This window comes from Phytophthora sojae, assembly GCF_000149755.1.
Source record: "Phytophthora sojae unplaced genomic scaffold PHYSOscaffold_1, whole genome shotgun sequence".
Lineage (NCBI taxonomy): Eukaryota > Oomycota > Peronosporomycetes > Peronosporales > Peronosporaceae > Phytophthora > Phytophthora sojae.
The window spans coordinates 3,521,377-3,540,291 of NW_009258115.1; the positions used below are offsets into that span (position 1 = coordinate 3,521,377).

Below are 18,915 nucleotides of genomic sequence, written 5' to 3' on the forward strand. Positions count from 1 at the left end.
GCTAAACATAAATCAGAACGCAATTTGCACAGAAGACCACAAGTGCCCTCAAGTCGTCAAGTCCCAGGAACTACATTGGCATCGGCAAGCGTTGACACTTCGGGTAGTGAACTAGCGGTACGGTTAAGACTGGATTAATACCTTGGCCAGCTTGATCTACTCTAGTGATCTTTCTCTCGTGTGCAAGTCCTCGATCGACCGGGTACTGCTTGGCCGGCGATCGCTGCGTCTCTCAATCGACCTCGATCCCGCTATAGGAAGCGGCAAGCAACTCAGGAAAGGAAGGAACACACCCGGAAAGGCAACTACAGGCCGTGGATCGATTCCAGGCCGACCGATCGGAGCGAACAACCCTCGATCGGAGCGTATACTCGGACGCAGAGCGAAGACTACCGCGCTGCTCCACAAACTATCCCCGCGTCACGCCAAGACACTCGATCTTCACCAAGTGCTGCATCTTCGGAGCCCCGAGAGAGCAGATCCAGCCCGCCGACGGGTACACAAGGTGAGAACAAGTTCAGCCGATCACGGATCGTTGGGGGACCCCCTCCGATAGTCGGTGTCTGGGCGCTGGTGGGAAGCTCGATCAGGCCTTAACCAGATTTTGGCCGATCCCGCTACACCACAATGGTGCGCGTGCCCGGATCTCTTGGGGACTCCGGATTTCACCGTGAGTCCGTAGAAGATGCACAAGTGAAGAAAGAACCAGGGGAAGAGGTGTCGTCGGATATCGGATCAACGAAGGCGCTGCTGAACAAAACGAGATCCGCGGATCGACAGAGTGCTCGGAGGACTTCTGTCGACGGAATCGAGGGCGATCTGGAAACAGATCTAGAAGACAAACCTCAACATCCTCCCCAGGTCCCTTCGGGGACCCCGGTGGATCTTGGTGCGAACCGAGATTCACTAACAAAACAAACTAAGGCGGGATCGGACCGATACGCGTTCGCTGACTCGCCGATCAGGCTCGATCCGGGCTACCTGGACGCGATCGCGGATGTGGTGTGGTAATACCACTTAAATTCTCTTCTACCAAAAGGTATTAGAGACACCAACAACACGCTAACCCGCAAAGGTAAGTGCTTATTGGATCAAAACCTGAAGACCAGGAACGATCCTTTACACCGGGTCGGTTGCAAGCGCCTCTGTGCACCTTAGGTTATCTTCGGTCAACCCAAAAACCTGTACCACTAGCCACGAGCTAAGGCTAGGATACTATGTAGCGCTTTCGCGCAACCCCACTGCAGTCCCTCAGAAAGGAAGGGTACCGGCGTGTTAGGCCTTATACAGGGGGACCAAGGTAAAACCTCGGTAGGTAGACTAATACACTCAGGGACACTCTAATCCCACAAATATATACTGAACGATACTCTAATACCGTTCCTACCTCTCCGGCCACGCCAACTCTTGGCGCTGCCAAGGAAACTCTCGGTCAATGTACGATAAGCTCCCCGACAGGCATCCACACGCAGCCGAGCGTGTCCAGGCACTACAATAAGCTAGCTACACTTACCGAAGTCGGACTTGACCCTTGTTGGCTTCGAGGGAAGACTGTCTTTTTATTACTGAGTTTTCTGAGGCCCTGGTGGCCTCGTTCTGGCCATCCTATGATGAGTCCTATGTCCCTATACAAATATCTAGTGTGAACGATCGCAATAAGGCGATTCCGGACACATCAAATGACGACCGCGGCTACACTAATAAGTGCGGCCGAAGTACGTAACTAAATGCATCTGTACCTAAAAGTGGGTACCATGAAGCCTCGTTCGGGGTTCTATTAGGACCCGACGAGGCTTCGGCCACTGCCTGTCACTCTACCGAGGATAATGTCATCATCCAATCAGAAGCAGCTCTCGCTTGACCTCGCCTTGATCGCCCCTTGATTGAACTTGATTGTCGGGCTGGCGGGTCAACAGCGTTGGAAACTGCCACTTTCCAATACCACAACTGCCCCCGCCTCGACGCGAGCCTCCCACGATGGTGAGCGTCTAGGCGTCCTCGGTTCTTCGACTCCATGGCTCCTCCGTCGCGTGCATTCGCCGACGCGGCTGCCGCTGCTCTTCGGGCTCTCCAGTGCTCCGGACCGGTACGTTCGTCGCTCCCGCTGCTCCTCACTGTCATCCGGATCCTCGTTGTTGACTCCATCTCTTTCTTGATCATCTTAGGGAGCTGTTGATGTCGCCACCAACACTTCGGGTCGTCGTCCGGCGCGCCAGGCTCGTTCGGCGGGTGCCCCCGCCCCTATCGCTGCTGGTGCTGTGCCCCCAGCCCCGGCCGCGCCTGCAGGTGACCCTACGCTCATTCCTGCCGCCTCCGGGACCTCGGTCGACCCTCCACCGGCTCCTCCAAGTAGTCCTGAGTCTGCTGCTGGGGCGACCGAGACTCCCTCGCCGGCGGTTCCCAGTGAAGAGGCTCCCGACTCGCCGCCGACACCGCCGCCAAGCGCCAGCGCCCCACCGTCGCCAACTCCCGCGCCTTCGGTCACGTTGGCAACTCGCGGGGCGTCGGTGGGGGGCGAGGCAGCTGTAGGGGGTCGCGCCGGAGCTGGTGCTGGCCCGGCCGAGGTTCCTCCGACAGCGGTCGTCTTGGGCGAGCAGCAGATGCTGGAACTCGCTCGTCTCGTCGTGGGTGTTGCCCGTTCATCTCCAGCTCGAGTCAACGCTGCTCTCGACCACAGCCTGCAAGCTGCTACTAACGTCGGTGAGGTGCTGGCTGCTGCCGTTGCTCCTCCGCGTCTCCCTCTTGCGGAGGCTGATGAACTGGTGGCCCTCCGCCGCGAGAACGACCGGCTGCAGGCAGAGCTCTCCGACGCCAAAGATAAACTCGCTGAAGAGATGAACCTGCGGACCAAGTCGGACTACTTCCTCGTCTCGGCCAACTCCGAGTGCGACCAAGCTCTGGACCTCGTCCAGGACATGCGCGTCCAGCTCAGCAACGCCAGCGCTCAGTTGATGCAAGCGAACGCGACCACGCTGACGTCACTCAGTCGTTGGAGAAGCGGATGCTCGTTGCTGAGGCCGATTCGGCCGCTGCTGTACGTCGGAACACCCAGCTCCACGAGCGTATAAGTGCAAGCCTCGTTACCTACAACACTCAGTTGGAGAGGCTTCGGAAGCAGTTGGCCGACCGCGACCGAGCAAACGTCATCACGGCACGCATTCAAGCGTTGACGGACGAGAACAACAGCTTGCGGCGAGCGAATTCTATCCTTCGTCGGCACTCGGCAGCACACGGACTCGACGTCGACACCTTGGTCCTGGCCTCAGCCGGCATCTCCGCCGCAGAGATTGATTGGAATCTTCTCGGGCTGTCCCCACCGACGGTCACTGTCGAGAGTCCACGCCATGACGAATCCTCGTCAGAGGAGGGAGAGGAGTCCAAGACGACCGACGTGCCGATGGATGAGTCCACCGAGGCTACGTCCGCTCCCGCTGCTTCGGTGGGCGCTTCTGCTGGTTCCCCGGTCTCCACTGAGTCGTCATCGCGCAAGCGGGGTCGGCAAACCGAGTCTGCTTCCGTCGGGAATACGGCATCCCAGCCTCCTCCTCACAAACGCTTCGGCAGACCGTCACTCGACCTGAGGGCCAGGGCTGCAGCGGCCGCCGCGCCATCTAGTCCTCGTTCGGCATCAGGAGAGATTTCCCCGCCTCCTCGGTCGATGGTGCGTCCCCCAACGACGGCTCGCTCAAGCTGGTTGGAGTCTCAGCCTCTCCCGTACGAACACTCAGACGTCCCCTTGTATCCTCGACTGGCTCGTCGCGCCTCGCCTCCCTCGCCAGCCCCAGCCCAGCAGCACGAATCGTCTGACGTGGAGTTTGGAGGGGGTATGAGTCCTAGCGACACTTCACAAGATGACCTTGAGCCCGGCGAGATTCCGGGGGTGTCGGCCAGCGCTCAGGGAGTTCAAGGTTCTGCTACCGAGCCTTCCGGTACTGTCATCGAGGTTCCATCTGAGGTTTCGCATTCGGCGGCGACTTCCATTCCTTCGCCAGTCTCGTCTGGTACAGCCGGCGTCGGCCGTGCCCCTCGAGAATCGGCTGCTGGGGGCAGGGAGGGCTCTGGCGGCCCGCCAGACCGTCCACCTAGCGGTGAGTCGCCTCATGAGTCCGAGACTTCCGAGGACCGCGCAGCGTTGTTCCTGGAGATGTTCGGCCCCGACGAAAGAGAGGAAACCTCGGTGGCGCAACCTGTCGCTCCTTCGGAGGCTCCTTCTCCTCTGGTTGCCGCGACCGGGGTTCCTGTAGATTCACAAGCGGCCACCGTGCCAATCCCGAGTCGACTCCACACTCGGTCGGCCTCTGTTCACGCTCGGGCGATGGTAACAGCAACGGTGACAGCTTCACCGAGGGCTGGACCTGCGTCGATTGCCCCAGCAGTGGTTGACGCTTCCGACGTAGCTCCTGGATCGCGTAAGCTCAGTGGTCTTGCTACCCGGTTCTCGGAGCCGGGTTTCACGGCACCCGGAGCGTCGGAATGCTGGCATCTCATCCAAAACGCCAGTGTCCCCCTCGTCTTCGAGGACGACTTGGTCGCCCCCAGCTCAGTGGATGTAATCGTGGAGTTTGGCTTGTGGACGGATCCTGCTCACCCCTTCCAAGTGTTGCGCCAGTTTTTCCCAGACGAGCCTTGTTTGATCGATACGACGGGTTTTCCATCCTCGGTGGCTATATCCCGTCGTGCAACTGGTCGGGCTCTTCTCGTCCGCCTATGGCGGCAGTTCCAGGGGTACTCCTACCACTCCACCGAGAGGGTCGACCTTGGTTTCGCCTTGTGGGAGCGTCGCCACTGGATAAGGGGTAAAGCTGTCAAGGCGTATATCGACAACCTCGCCAGCACCCTCGGTCAGCGCAACGTGCAAGTCCTAGCGCTTCGACAAGCGTGGTCCAAGTACCACCGAGAGCGCAGTTATCGTACAGATCGCTTGCGAGACCGGATGCTCCACAAGGTGTGGAATGGGGCCATTACGTACGACGGACAACCTCCACAGCACCGCACCGAGGTTTTGCTGGAGCCGTCGTACCTGCAATACTCGTTCGAGGTGATGGAGTGGGTCCCCACTACCGACGACTGGGCCTCCGAGGTGGCGGACGTGGATGCCCGCGAGCCGTGGCGTACCTGTTGGTTCCAAGCGCCGGCAGACCACGTCTTTCGCCCATTGCAACGACTTCCCGTTGTTTGTCCCCAACGGATCGACTCGGGAAACCGTGGCGTCGTCGGTCGTGGTCGAATCTTCTCTGCGGACTTCGATGGTGGTCGCTCCATGGGTGGCCGAGTTCGCAAACGCTCGTCGTTCTCGCTCTCCAAGCCCCGATGAGGAGACGAAGGAGTCGGGTGAATCTTCTTCCGCCGCCGGGTCAAGTCTGGGCGTGTTGGCTCAGGCTGTGATGGAGATTTAGCCTCGTTAGGCCCCGCTCCAGCTTCACCGTTTCGTTCACGTTCTTTTCCAATGTCGACCGAGGTCCGTGGCGCTTTAGGCGACGCTGCATGTGCTATCCCAATCCAAAATAACGTCATGTTGTTCGTTCCATTTCATAATCTTTTCACGCGTCAACGCACATCGCATTCAATACTCGGTCGCGGTTCCCAGATCTTCTTCTCTGTCCTCGACCGCTGTGGCTGCCTCAGACGAGGCTTGGTTCGTAGCTGCGGCAGCCGGGCTTCGTCTTGTCTCCCTGCAAGAAGATCGGGCTTATGCTCGTTGAAGACCGGACTTGATTCGCGGGAGACCGGGCGTACTTACGCTAGCTCCGTTGCGGGTATGTTTTCGCATGACAGCCCAATTTTGACAACTGTACACCCGGTCTGCTGCGGGTATCCGGTGTCGACAGCTTGCATACCCATTTCATCATCAACTCCATACTCAACCACGAAGTCGAGCGCACTTGTTCGTGCTACTTCCATGGCAATCACTGCGTCCGAAGCCTCGGTCGCACTCCCATTTGCTTCATCATCACTTGTTTCGTCTGTTGAGGGTTTGACCGAGGCTTGCTTGCGTCTTCCGTTGCCCCTGGCTCCATTCCGATATCTCCATTCCATCGTGACTCGTTCACTTAACACGTAACATGCAGATTCCAGTAACTTTCTTCATCTGTCACTGCGAGCTGGATAGCCCTCGCAGGCAGTTCAATCATCATCTCCAGTAGCCTCGTTCGTCTGACATCGCGGGCTGGATTGCCCCCGCGAGCAGTTCAATCCTCGTTGGGGCGCAGAATTACTCCTCGTCGGCCACCTGGACCATTTGCAAACGTCGGTCGCTTCGCTTCCGGCGTAGGTAATCGTACAGGAGGCCACCGCACGAGAGATTGGACGCTGGTTCCCATGTCGGCTTGTCATAGCCGACCCACTTCACCTTGAACTCTCGGACGGCCCGGTGAGTGCTGGTTGACAACGGTGTCCGGTCATCGAGGATAGCCTCGACTTCATACTCGCCGTCCAGGCGGTCCGGCTCAAAACTGCAGAGAACTGAAGAGCACAATGCGTCGCTTGGCAGGAAGGAGAAGGAAGCCATGGCAGGCGTCAACGAGAATAGATCCTCGGTCGACCGGGCACCGAGTTCTCCTGACCATAGTAGAGCTGCAGTGACGAGAACGAGGTTTTCTTTGCAGCCCGGGAGCAGAGTGTGACTGTACATGGAGCGGGTTCGACCAGGACTGACCAAGAAACTAGCCCATCGGTGGCACGGACCGTTCCGCGTGAAGAAGAAGGTCGACGAATTTGCGTATGAGTTGGAATTACCCGACCGAAGTGGATACCGGTTCTAGCCTCGTAGATGACTTCAGCGATACGGTTCAGCTTCATCAGCTCTAATACTCGGTCGTCCGACGATACCACCGTAGACTCCTTGCACTCGAGCGTCTCGCTTGCCAGAGAGTCGGCCGCAGCGTTAAACTCTCTCACCACATGCAGGTACTTCACCGACCGAAGCTTGGCCGTGAGTTCTTGATGGTGGCTGAGTTGTTGCAGCAATGACTCCTTCCGACAGGCTATCCCCTAGGGATTGCTGGATCGCGAGCCTCGAGTCGCCAACGACAACTAGATCGTCGGCTCCATGCTGTAATGCAGCAGAGACGCCGTTGTTCATCCCGGTGTACTCAGCGAGGTTGACCGTGGTGTTCTCGAGGTAAGCGCTCGTAGCAAGCACTACTGTCCACTCTGGTAGCTTCCATAGTATCCACGAGCAACTGCCGTATCCACCGTTCTTCTCGGTCTTCGCAGACCCGTCAAACGACATAACGAAGCCTCGGTAGAACCGCGGTAGGCGTGCGTAGAGCAGATGCGGGTCCAAACGAGCAGTTGGTGACCCTCGTGTCCGGGGTGTGACCAACGCCAGTGACTTATCCAAGTCAACGAAGTTCGTCAAGCCGGCTTGAAGTAGCTGAGCAAACGAACAGTCGGTTTCTTTGACTCGTTCGACCAACAGGTGCCCCGGCGACAGCAAGACGGCGAACTGGGTAGCCCGACCGAACGATGTCTTGGACTTGTGGACCCAGTCGAGTGTCGAAAACCGAGTGTAGACCCGGATTCGCTGTCCAACGAGTTGAGTATAACACACCTTCAGTATCAGCAGAAGCGCGAGGACCTCTTTCTCGGCCGGGTGATAATTCATCTCAGCATCCTTCAAAACACGTCCGCAGAAGCGAACGGGGTGTAGTTTGCCCTCGTGCTCTTGCATCGACGTGAAACTTAGAGCCCACTCGTTGGCGAACAACACGACATGCACCTCCTTCTTCCGGTCGAAGTGTCGTAGTATCGGTGCTGCCGAAACCTTCTGTTGGAACATCGCGAAGCTGTGCTTGGCCGCGGTGAGGTCACCCCCGGGCTGGAAGTCCTCGTCCTTACGCTGGTACAGCGCTGCTCCATAGACCGCGAAATCTTGGATGAAGCGACTGTAATAGTTGAGTGCCCCAAGGAAGGACTGCATTCCTTTCCTCGTTGACGGGAACGGAAGCTCGGCCACCCCAGCCAGCTTCTTAGCGTCCGGTCGGATACCTTCTGCCGAGACTTCGTGGGACAGGAAGTCTACCTTGGACTGCACAAAGATGCTGTTCGTGAAGCTGATACTAATACGGCACTCTTCAAACCGTGCCAGCAATCGGTCTAGCGTCGCCAAGCACGACTCGAAAGTCTCGGCTCCGAAACAGATATCATCCACGAATGACCGGCGACTGAATACTGGTGTCAACGAGGAGTCATCGGGCTCCCCGTTGGCGAACATGTCGGCGATAGGGCTGTTGACCAGTTCGGCTACAGCTCCCTTACCAAGCGAGTTGTCTCCGTCGGCCTCGAACTTGATCCGGAATGGCTTTGCCGTGCCAGTCGAAGCCTCGTTCACCCCAGCATGAGCTTCCTTGTCATGTTCTTCAGCTAGACGCATGCGCTCCGAGAATTTAAACCATCCTCCCGTCGGTTGGACGAAGCCCCAAAGCGCGTTGTCAATCATGCGTTGATAGATCATCGGTGTGTTCTTCAGGCCGAAAGGCATACGCAACCATTCGAAGTGCCCCAGTGCGCAGACGAAAGCAGAGATCTTCCGAGCTCGTTCGGTCATCATAATGGCCCAGAAGCCGCTAGCGGCGTCAAGCGAGCAAAACCACAAGTACGCCTCCATGTCCGTCAGCAAGTCATCCACCAGGGGCATGGCGTACTCCATAATCTCGGTGATCGCATTAACGAGTTTGTAGTCGATACACAGGCGGATATCCACCCCATTCTTCTTCAGGACGGTGACGATTAGCGACGCCCATGGGCTGTCCGAGAAGGAGATAAGCCCGGCCTTCAACAGACCCTTCAGCAATTCGTACAGCTTACCGAGGAAGCGAAGCGGGGTCCGCCGAGCCTTCTGCTTGATTGGCGCGTGCCCCTGTACATTGATGTCACATACGACCCCGTAGGCTGGAGGCGGCAGGGCGTTACCGCTCGCAATCATGACCTTCTCGTGGCTCTTCAGCACATCGACCAGGGCCGTTTGCTGCTTCACGCTGAGTTCGTCACTCTGGACGTTTTGCCCCGAGTAGTCCGGCGTCGTCTCCGACGCTTCGGTTAGGTCCGGCAAGAACGCCAGCTCTTGCGCGTAGTCGGTAAGCTCAATCTCGTTCGCGACGTGCTCCGAAACGTCGTTCACGGTGTCATCACCTTCGCCAGACCCTTCTGCAACCATGGCATGCATGACCGAGATATAGGTCGCCTCCAGTAGCTGCTCGGGGTCGTCGATCGCACTTAGATCCGAATCATGGAATTCAGTGTCGGCGTCAGCAGTGGAGGTTCCGGCTTCAGTAGGAACTTCGTTAGGCCCTGGGTCGTGTTCACCCCAGTCGACTTCGCTACTACACACCGCAGCCGACGTTTCCTCTGGCTCCAGGCTGGACGCAGCGGTCCCTGTTGGCAGGACATCCCATGTAGTTGTCTCGGCCACTGCTACCACGTCACGGTCATCCTCCGAACCGTCGTTCGTCACGCTGTCACCATCACTCAGCTCATCACTGGCTTCCGATGCCTCAACCGAGGCGTATGTCGCTCCCTGGCCGGTGGAGTCAGCACCACTGTTCGGATTCACGGGCAGGCAACCCGCTCAGCTAGGCGGCGAGTCTCCGGGTACGTCCGAGTCATACGACGCGCTGGCCTCGTCGTCCGAACCATCGTTCGACCCACCAGCACGATCCACATCGGTTGTATCAGCTCGAGCGACATCGACCGAGCTTTCACTCGTCACCCAACTGAGCTTGTTGACGGCCTTCTGGCCACGTCGTCCACTACGCCATTGACCAAAGCCCTCATTCGCTTCCTCTTGTCGTATCGTTGGGACGACCACCACCCCAGTCTCTCACCGGGCAGTAATTTCACCGCCCGAACGAGGTTCCGAGGTGGCCCCCTTATCTGGGCTAGACTTGTGATCAAAGACTCGGTCGGGTGTCCATCACGTTCATCATCATCATCTTCATCAATACCAATCGCAACGAGACTTGCGTCCCGGTTCTCTCCATTTTCCGTCGGTTTCACACGTTCATTGTTCTTCAGGTCGTCGGGCCGTTTGCTTTCGCCCGTGAACGCGAACAGATAGTCCGCATCAACAGCAGGCTCAGCTAACTGTGGCAGCCCGATTGGGACCAACCCAGTTTCAGTTGGCGGGCTGCCTAGTTTAAATGGCTTCCATACACCAGGCTTTGCAGCTCTGGCGACAGATCCTTCTTGTCGACCTTGGACTTCAGGAGCTTGGTGAGCTCGTGGAGTGCTTCACACTTCCCAGCGTCGTGCACCTGTTTGCACAGTTTGTACCGCCGGTAGCAGAAGTGCACCGAGTGGGACGGGCTTCCGCACGCGGCACACGGCCCATACTGGCGTCGACCATCACGTTCACGGTTGGACGGGCCTCCTCCGTTCCTGAAGCGTCGGTTATCAGACCGAGCGAACGTTCCTTCGGCTGCGGCCCTGCGCTCAGCATCGTTAGCAGCAGCGACATGTCCGGTAGACCCATCCGAGTCGTAATCAGCGTCTGAATCCTCGTCCGAGCGTTGGTCGTCCGAGTATTGGCGCTCATCCTCGAAGTAATCCTCGTTCGCCTCAGCATCACGTCGGGGGGCATATGGAGCCTCGTTGCGTGCACCGACCGAGCCTCCGACGTTCCATTCCGCCATCACATCGGCCAGCGCGTCAACCAAAGTGACTCGGGACTGGTACGGTGATCCATCGCGTCGGTCACGGCGACGGTCGTCTTCACTGCGGTCGTTGCGGCGGTCGTTGTCACGGCGACGTCGTTCGCGACGGTCTTCGTCGTGGTAGCGTCGTTCGCGGCGGTAGCCACCACGGGAATCCTCGTTCGACCTCGCATCGCGTCGACATCCATCATCTTGACTCCGAGAGCGGCGGAACGACGATTCTCGGTTCGATTTGCGGTCACGGTGACGCAGGATGTCGTTGATCATGTCTTCGAGGTCATGGATGCTCTTGACCCGGACGTGGCACAGACGGTCTTCTAAGTTTCGGTCGTCACACGTGACCAAGAAGTGGTCCACGGGGTCCTTCGCGTCACGACCACCGTTTTCAAATTGCACACCGGCGTTGCGAGCGTAGCCGTTGAGCCGGTTGAGGTAGTCACAAACGTGTTCCTTGTCTTCCCGCTTGGCCGAGTAGTACCGAGCCTTCGCAGACTGGGAAAACTTCGAGCAATAGTACTTGATGAACGCCTCGCTCAGCAACTTCCACGTGCGTCTTGTCTTGCGTGGGAGCTGGCGACACCAGTGCAGGGCTCCATCCCTGAGCTTAAGTTCGAACGGCATACACCACTCGTTGGGTGGTGCATGCGTTCCCTTCATCTCATAGATGAACGTTCGGAGCCACTGCATGGAGTGCTCGCTCTTGTCGCGCGTTCCGTAGAACGGCTTGATGTTGGCGAGAGGCAAATGCCTGGCGATCTCGAGCTTTGGGGTTGAGCTCTGGTTGTCGGTCGCACTTAGCTCGCGCACCTGACGTGTCCATTCGCTCGGTAGGTCCCCTTCGTAGTAGTCGGGCCCGAGGTCGTCGTCGCTGTCCGACGAATCATCTTGGAGGTCGTAACCTCGGCCGGATCGACGACCGGTCGCTCCGCGCGTGCCAGGCGTGGCGAATGAAGCCTCGTTCTCCCTAGCTAGACGTTCACAACGGTCCGTAGATCGTGGAGTTATCATGTGCGAGTCTTGCATGTACGGGGAGGCTTCGCCCTTGGTTGCAAAGACACCGTCATCAGTGGCTCCCTTCCGAGGGGTCGCTGGTAGCGGGACCGTCGACGGGTCTACTGCCTCCGAGGTCGAACGAAGCATCGTTGGGCCTCGCGAACTGACGTCCGCCACTCCAAAGGCATTACGCAGCTTTTTACTCCACTTGGTTAACGCCGTGGCAGCGGCGGTCGGCGTCCAACTCGCGAGCGCAGCCTCCGTGGGGAGGATCTGGGGTTCGCACCCCATAGCTCGCAGGAGGTCCACAGTATTCTGCGCAACGTGCCGAGCGCTCGTTGAGTTGATCGGCGTAGCCAACGCCCCTCCGAGGGGCCTGGCGGACTTGCTTCGGGGAGAACAACTGCATCCATTCGCTCTTGGTCTTCATCAGGTCTAGGCACCGGCCTAGGACCTTGTTGGCCGCCGGAGTATCCCCGTTGAGGGGAGGACGAGTGCCAACCGGCTTGGAGGTTGCCCCTCCTACCGTCACCGAGGGTTTGAAGTCCTCGGTGGCGCCGTCATCCGCGTCGTAGGCGGGCTCGGGGCCCAGCATGTCCTTGCACGTGTCGGAGAGGTCGCGGGTAATCGACCTTGATCCTCCACTGCGACCTGCCGACACAACCGCAGCTTCCGAAGTCTCGGACATCGCTGTCCGGACATCCCAGTCATCATCTTCGTCATCTTCTTTGGTGTCCGAGGAATCAATCGCCGTGTCGTAGCTCACCGAACCCTCGTCAATCGACTCCATCCGATCAGTCGTTGGGGTCGAGAATGAGCTTCCGGAGCGCACCGAAGTCTCGTTGCGCGTTCCACTCGACTTGGCCGGCGTTGCTGGTACCGCTGACTTGACTCCCTTCGCCATCTTCTCTCTTCTTCTTCTTCTTCTTCTTCTTCTTCTTCTCCTCTTCGCTCGTTGGGGGTAAAGACCTACAACAACCAAGACACACAGAAGGTCACACCAATCCCGGGTCGCGGCACCAGTTGTGGTAATACCACTTAAATTCTCTTCTACCAAAAGGTATTAGAGACACCAACAACACGCTAACCCGCAAAGGTAAGTGATTATTGGATCAAAACCTGAAGACCAGGAACGATCCTTTACACCGGGTCGGTTGCAAGCGCCTCTGTGCACCTTAGGTTATCTTCGGTCAACCCAAAAACCTGTACCACTAGCCACGAGCTAAGGCTAGGATACTATGCTATGTAGCGCTTTCGCGCAACCCCACTGCAGTCCCTCAGAAAGGAAGGGTACCGGCGTGTTAGGCCTTATACAGGGGGACCAAGGTAAAACCTCGGTAGGTAGACTAATACACTCAGGGACACTCTAATCCCACAAATATATACTGAACGATACTCTAATACCGTTCCTACCTCTCCGGCCACGCCAACTCTTGGCGCTGCCAAGGAAACTCTCGGTCAATGCACGATAAGCTCCCCGACAGGCATCCACACGCAGCCGAGCGTGTCCAGGCACTACAATAAGCTAGCTACACTTACCGAAGTCGGACTTGACCCTTGTTGGCTTCGAGGGAAGACTGTCTTTTTATTACTGAGTTTTCTGAGGCCCTGGTGGCCTCGTTCTGGCCATCCTATGATGAGTCCTATGTCCCTATACAAATATCTAGTGTGAACGATCGCAATAAGGCGATTCCGGACACATCAAATGACGACCGCGGCTACACTAATAAGTGCGGCCGAAGTACGTAACTAAATGCATCTGTACCTAAAAGTGGGTACCATGAAGCCTCGTTCGGGGTTCTATTAGGACCCGACGAGGCTTCGGCCACTGCCTGTCACTCTACCGAGGATAATGTCATCATCCAATCAGAAGCAGCCATCTCCGTCTCTCGCTTGACCTCGCCTTGATCGCCGGGTTGGCGGGTCAACAGCGTTGGAAATTGCCACTTTCCAATACCACACGGACAAGACCCAGATCGTGAGGAAGAAGCTGAGAGCGCCAGGCTTGGACGACGAAGATCCCAGACCGTCGGCGCTCGACTGGTCTGAGGCTGACCTGGATCGTCAGTATCACTTGAAGGAACTGCGAGACTTCTTGCGTCAAGATCCTGTCATGGTGATCGTGCGGCCAGAGCAGATCGACGACCCGAAGGGCCCGATTTCAGCCCCCCGAGTGACGGATAACAAGCTGATGGCGGTGAAGAACCTGCTCGGGCTGTTGAAGGAAGCCGGCTGTGTGGCTGGCGCCTTTGAAGCGAACGATCTTTTCGATCAAGACCTCGATGTGATCCAGACAGCGATCCAGACATTGGTCGACAAGTTGAGACCTTTGGTCGACGTGATCGCGGATAGTCCGGGCCCGAAGGTGCCAGATCCAGTGTCACCGGCTCCAGTGTCATCGCCGCGAGTGGAGTCCACTGGGTACCGATCGTCGTCACCTTATGTCTCTGCAGCGGAACATGTCTCGGATACGTCGTCTGAACCCCAACGGATATCCCTCAGCCCTTCAGGATCTGCGATGTTGGACGCGCGATCACGGAGTCAACATCAGGAACGCATGCGGTCAGGACCTCGGAAGCAGAACCCCAAGTCGACCGATCGGACCACCAGTGCCACCGGATCGGATGAGTCGAATGGCAGACTGGAGTCTTACTTTCAGGCTGCGATGACTCGATTTCTGAAGGAACAACAGGTCACGGTGGTAACACCTACTCCAGTGGTCGACGACAACGTTGGATCGCGGGACGTGGAGATGGAATCAGCCGGATCACCGGATCAAGATTTCTCCCAGTGGGAATACGATCCGGACGATATTGATAATCAAATTGCATTACACTTTTAATAGCGCGAGTTGCCTGGCTAGTTAAGGTGTTGCATCCGGACGATATTGATCTACCGAGTTCGGTCCCTGCTGCGGTGGCAACCGCTGCCTCGGGATCCGCTGGGTCCTCCTTGATCCAACGTGTGCGAATCTCCGCGATGTCCGATCTTAAGGATTTCAGTGGCAAGGATCAGGACGAAGACCGCGCCCGTTCGTGGATCAGCAAGGTGAAATCAGCGCTCCTGCGAGATCAGGCTACGGACGAAGATAAGTGATTGACCTTCGCTGATCTACTGACGGGCCCGGCGAAGAACTGGTACCACCAGCTGGGCCGATCGACGCGGAACAAGTGGAGCGATCTACTCCGGAGTTTCCAGATCCAGTATTGTGGCCTGGGAGTATCGGTCGCTTGGCAGTATTATCATTCTCGCAAGAGATCAGATGAATCGCCGTTGGAGTACCTCTATCGACTGAATGTGGTGGCTCTGCGTGCAAGATTGAAGATCAAGGACGGAGATTCCAAGGCCCGCCGAGAACATGTCGAACACTTTATCGAGACGCTGGCCGATCCGGAACTGGCCGATCAGCTCACCCTACTCCGGCTTGCGGACGCGGAAGATCTGGAGGAAGTCCTGCGCGCTCGAGAGCGCGCGAAAAGTAGACAGAAGCGATCCGCCTTTGGATCGAAGTATCGTCAGAAAGTTCCGACCTCAGCACCAGCTGCTGCAACCAAGCGGGCAGTGCGTGCAGTACAGATCGCGAGCCAGGGGTCTGGATCAAACACGGGATCAGACGGATCGGACTCGGAGGGTGATCTACGTCGCGTTTACCTAGTGTCGAGCGAGGACGAGTTCCGCAACGCTGGGGGCGACGCGACGAAGCCGGATCGAAGCAACCAGGCGCAGATCAACCATGACCCACCTCGATCGGATCCACGATCGCGATCTTCACCTGACGGATCGGAGCGATCAAACCGCTGCTCACATTGTCGATCGCGGAAACACACCCATCTCGATTGCTGGAGACGTTTGACGTGGCAAGCGAGGTCATCCAGCGGATCGTTGCCTGTTCGTGTGCCGTGGATGTGGTGAACTGCACGAGATGGGCAAGTGTCCGATGGAGGAATTCTACAACCAGATCCGTCAATGGTTCAACCCGGCGAAGCACGCTGGCATGCTGTCCGCGATCGCCGAGAAGATGTTAAACTAGGACGCTCGCCGGGTTGGAATCCGGTACGAGCCGAGCGTTCTAGGTACTGCATCTATGCATTCGTGAACAAGAACACGGTAGATCGAGTAAGTGGACGGACTGATCTACGCGGAAAAACATGTGATCTACATGCGAAATTTGCCGCCAAGGTCTTAAGTCTACATCGATCGGACGACTTCAGCCGTTCCGACGCCGAAGTGCCCTTGGATCTCCAGTCTGGAGAAACATGGGGCTATTGGAAGCAGCGCAGACCGGAGGAATGGTTCAAGCCAGCTGATGGAGAAGTGACGACCGAGATCCCGGAGCATGATCGCGATCGAAGTCTGCCTCGCGTCAGCGAACACCGCAGATCTGGCGATGTGGTGCCCGATCTCCTCCCTGGGGAGTCCAGAGGGTACTGGAAACATCATTCGCCAGGTAAGTGGTTCCGTCAGGCCAAGATCACTGGCAAGATCAACAATGAGAAGTCGATCTTACTCTTAGACACCGGCGCCGATGTGTCCATCGTGGACACCGCCTTTGCTCATAAGGTGGGGTGCTCTGTCGACACGAGTCAGAGCCAGGAATGTGTGGGGATTGGCGAAAGCGTGTACATGACGGAAGGAAGGACCAGGATCAAGGTTACGCTGGCGGGATCGCTGGTGTATTTCTTCGATATCTTGGTTGGCGATCTATCAGGACAAGAGGCGATCCTGGGTATGGACTTTATGGTTCCAGCGGGGATCCGCCTCGTTCTTGCGGACGGCTCTATCTGTCTCCCCGACGAAGTCAAGATCCAGCTTAGCGGACGGCGTCAGCTGTACAACGACAATGTCAGACACGTGTGTGTAGATCAGAGAATACAGATCGCGATCGGGGATTCGATCGAGCTTCCGCTACGAATGAAGGTGACCGATCGAGAAAAGCTATGGGTCACCCGTGGAGATCGTTGGGTGCCGACCGTGGTCCGAGGACCCGGCAGGATCGAAACAACCGCGAACCAGCCTCACGTGGAGCTCGTCTAAGCGTCGGCTTCATCGGATGCCTCTGCACGCTCCCAACGCCGACACGACCCCCTCAGCACGATATGCAGCGCCCGGAACGTCGATCTCACGGACTGAACAGGCCAAACAAGCAAAACAAGCTGCAGGCCGGCAGGAGCGGAAAAGCAAAATTCCCAAACCGGGACTCGAACCCGGGTCGCGTGGGTGAAAGCCACGTATCCTAACCGCCTAGACTATTTGGGAGCACCTTCTCGTAACCAACCCTACACGCAACTCGCGCCCTTTGCGCCATAACCACCACCCGCACGCCGACCAGATACGCACCCCCAGCCCGCCCACGCCCGCGCGCGCCTCCCCGTCGCCAGCGCTTGCCTCATCGGTCCGAAACAACCGCGAACCAGCCTCACGTGGAGCTCGTCTAAGCGTCGGCTTCATCGGAGGCCTCTGCACGCTCCCAACGCCGACACGACCCCCTCAGCACGATATGCAGCGCCCGGAACGTCGATCTCACGGACTGAACAGGCCAAACAAGAAAAACAAGCTGCAGGCCGGCAGGAGCGAAAAAGCAAAATTCCCAAACCGGGACTCGAACCCGGGTCGCGTGGGTGAAAGCCACGTATCCTAACCGCCTAGACTATTTGGGAGCACCTTCTCGTAACCAACCCTACACGCAACTCGCGCCCTTTGCGCCATAACCACCACCCGCACGCCGACCAGATACGCACCCCCAGCCCGCCCACGCCCGCGCGCGCCTCCCCGTCGCCAGCGCTTGCCTCATCGGTCCGAAACAACCGCGAACCAGCCTCACGTGGAGCTCGTCTAAGCGTCGGCTTCATCGGATGCCTCTGCACGCTCCCAACGCCGACACGACCCCCTCAGCACGATATGCAGCGCCCGGAACGTCGATCTCACGGACTGAACAGGCCAAACAAGAAAAACAAGCTGCAGGCCGGCAGGAGCGAAAAAGCAAAATTCCCAAACCGGGACTCGAACCCGGGTCGCGTGGGTGAAAGCCACGTATCCTAACCGCCTAGACTATTTGGGAGCACCTTCTCGTAACCAACCCTACACGCAACTCGCGCCCTTTGCGCCATAACCACCACCCGCACGCCGACCAGATACGCACCCCCAGCCCGCCCACGCCCGCGCGCGCCTCCCCGTCGCCAGCGCTTGCCTCATCGGTCCGAAACAACCGCGAACCAGCCTCACGTGGAGCTCGTCTAAGCGTCGGCTTCATCGGATGCCTCTGCACGCTCCCAACGCCGACACGACCCCCTCAGCACGATATGCAGCGCCCGGAACGTCGATCTCACGGACTGAACAGGCCAAACAAGCAAAACAAGCTGCAGGCCGGCAGGAGCGGAAAAGCAAAATTTCCAAACCGGGACTCGAACCCGGGTCGCGTGGGTGAAAGCCACGTATCCTAACCGCCTAGACTATTTGGGAGCACCTTCTCGTAACCAACCCTACACGCAACTCGCGCCCTTTGCGCCATAACCACCACCCGCACGCCGACCAGATACGCACCCCCAGCCCGCCCACGCCCGCGCGCGCCTCCCCGTCGCCAGCGCTTGCCTCATCGGTCCGAAACAACCGCGAACCAGCCTCACGTGGAGCTCGTCTAAGCGTCGGCTTCATCGGATGCCTCTGCACGCTCCCAACGCCGACACGACCCCCTCAGCACGATATGCAGCGCCCGGAACGTCGATCTCACGGACTGAACAGGCCAAACAAGCAAAACAAGCTGCAGGCCGGCAGGAGCGGAAAAGCAAAATTCCCAAACCGGGACTCGAACCCGGGTCGCGTGGGTGAAAGCCACGTATCCTAACCGCCTAGACTATTTGGGAGCACCTTCTCGTAACCAACCCTACACGCAACTCGCGCCCTTTGCGCCATAACCACCACCCGCACGCCGACCAGATACGCACCCCCAGCCCGCCCACGCCCGCGCGCGCCTCCCCGTCGCCAGCGCTTGCCTCATCGGTCCGAAACAACCGCGAACCAGCCTCACGTGGAGCTCGTCTAAGCGTCGGCTTCATCGGATGCCTCTGCACGCTCCCAACGCCGACACGACCCCCTCAGCACGATATGCAGCGCCCGGAACGTCGATCTCACGGACTGAACAGGCCAAACAAGCAAAACAAGCTGCAGGCCGGCAGGAGCGGAAAAGCAAAATTCCCAAACCGGGACTCGAACCCGGGTCGCGTGGGTGAAAGCCACGTATCCTAACCGCCTAGACTATTTGGGAGCACCTTCT

General features: G+C 58.0%; 4 protein-coding genes and 6 non-coding genes across 10 annotated transcripts; 3 read left to right on the forward strand and 7 right to left on the reverse strand.

Moving 5' to 3' along the window:
* Nucleotides 1–627: 627 nt before the first annotated feature.
* PHYSODRAFT_321322 (hypothetical protein) lies at nt 628–1,011 on the forward strand (the record flags this gene model as incomplete). Its single annotated transcript, XM_009516506.1, has 1 exon — nt 628–1,011. One exon carries the CDS (start codon nt 628–630, stop codon nt 1,009–1,011), a length of 384 nt encoding a protein of 127 aa, XP_009514801.1.
* A 1,003-nt stretch (nt 1,012–2,014) lies between these two features.
* On the forward strand, nt 2,015–5,396 carry PHYSODRAFT_321323 (hypothetical protein; the record flags this gene model as incomplete). The annotated part of the gene is made up of 4 exons (XM_009516507.1): nt 2,015–2,086; nt 2,166–3,062; nt 3,098–5,089; nt 5,130–5,396. 4 exons carry the CDS (start codon nt 2,015–2,017, stop codon nt 5,394–5,396), a joined length of 3,228 nt encoding a protein of 1,075 aa, XP_009514802.1.
* Nucleotides 5,397–5,563: 167 nt separating this feature from the next.
* Nucleotides 5,564–6,036, reverse strand: PHYSODRAFT_321324 (hypothetical protein; the record flags this gene model as incomplete). The annotated part of the gene is made up of 2 exons (XM_009516508.1): nt 5,564–5,672; nt 5,741–6,036. The coding sequence occupies 2 exons, from the start codon at nt 6,034–6,036 to the stop codon at nt 5,564–5,566; spliced, it is 405 nt and encodes a 134-aa protein (XP_009514803.1).
* Nucleotides 6,037–13,425: 7,389 nt separating this feature from the next.
* Nucleotides 13,426–16,679, forward strand: PHYSODRAFT_321326 (hypothetical protein; the record flags this gene model as incomplete). Its single annotated transcript, XM_009516509.1, has 7 exons — nt 13,426–13,435; nt 13,577–14,435; nt 14,546–14,693; nt 14,778–15,453; nt 15,521–15,665; nt 15,719–15,761; nt 15,825–16,679. The coding sequence occupies 7 exons, from the start codon at nt 13,426–13,428 to the stop codon at nt 16,677–16,679; spliced, it is 2,736 nt and encodes a 911-aa protein (XP_009514804.1).
* A 149-nt stretch (nt 16,680–16,828) lies between these two features.
* On the reverse strand, nt 16,829–16,901 carry PHYSODRAFT_t331. The gene has a single exon. It is a non-coding gene; the product is annotated as a tRNA-Glu (tRNA).
* Nucleotides 16,902–17,229: 328 nt separating this feature from the next.
* On the reverse strand, nt 17,230–17,302 carry PHYSODRAFT_t330. The gene has a single exon. It is a non-coding gene; the product is annotated as a tRNA-Glu (tRNA).
* A 328-nt stretch (nt 17,303–17,630) lies between these two features.
* PHYSODRAFT_t329 lies at nt 17,631–17,703 on the reverse strand. The gene has a single exon. It is a non-coding gene; the product is annotated as a tRNA-Glu (tRNA).
* Nucleotides 17,704–18,031: 328 nt separating this feature from the next.
* On the reverse strand, nt 18,032–18,104 carry PHYSODRAFT_t328. Its single transcript has one exon. It is a non-coding gene; the product is annotated as a tRNA-Glu (tRNA).
* A 328-nt stretch (nt 18,105–18,432) lies between these two features.
* Nucleotides 18,433–18,505, reverse strand: PHYSODRAFT_t327. The gene has a single exon. It is a non-coding gene; the product is annotated as a tRNA-Glu (tRNA).
* Nucleotides 18,506–18,833: 328 nt separating this feature from the next.
* On the reverse strand, nt 18,834–18,906 carry PHYSODRAFT_t326. The gene has a single exon. It is a non-coding gene; the product is annotated as a tRNA-Glu (tRNA).
* Between the last annotated feature and the right edge of the window lie 9 nt (nt 18,907–18,915).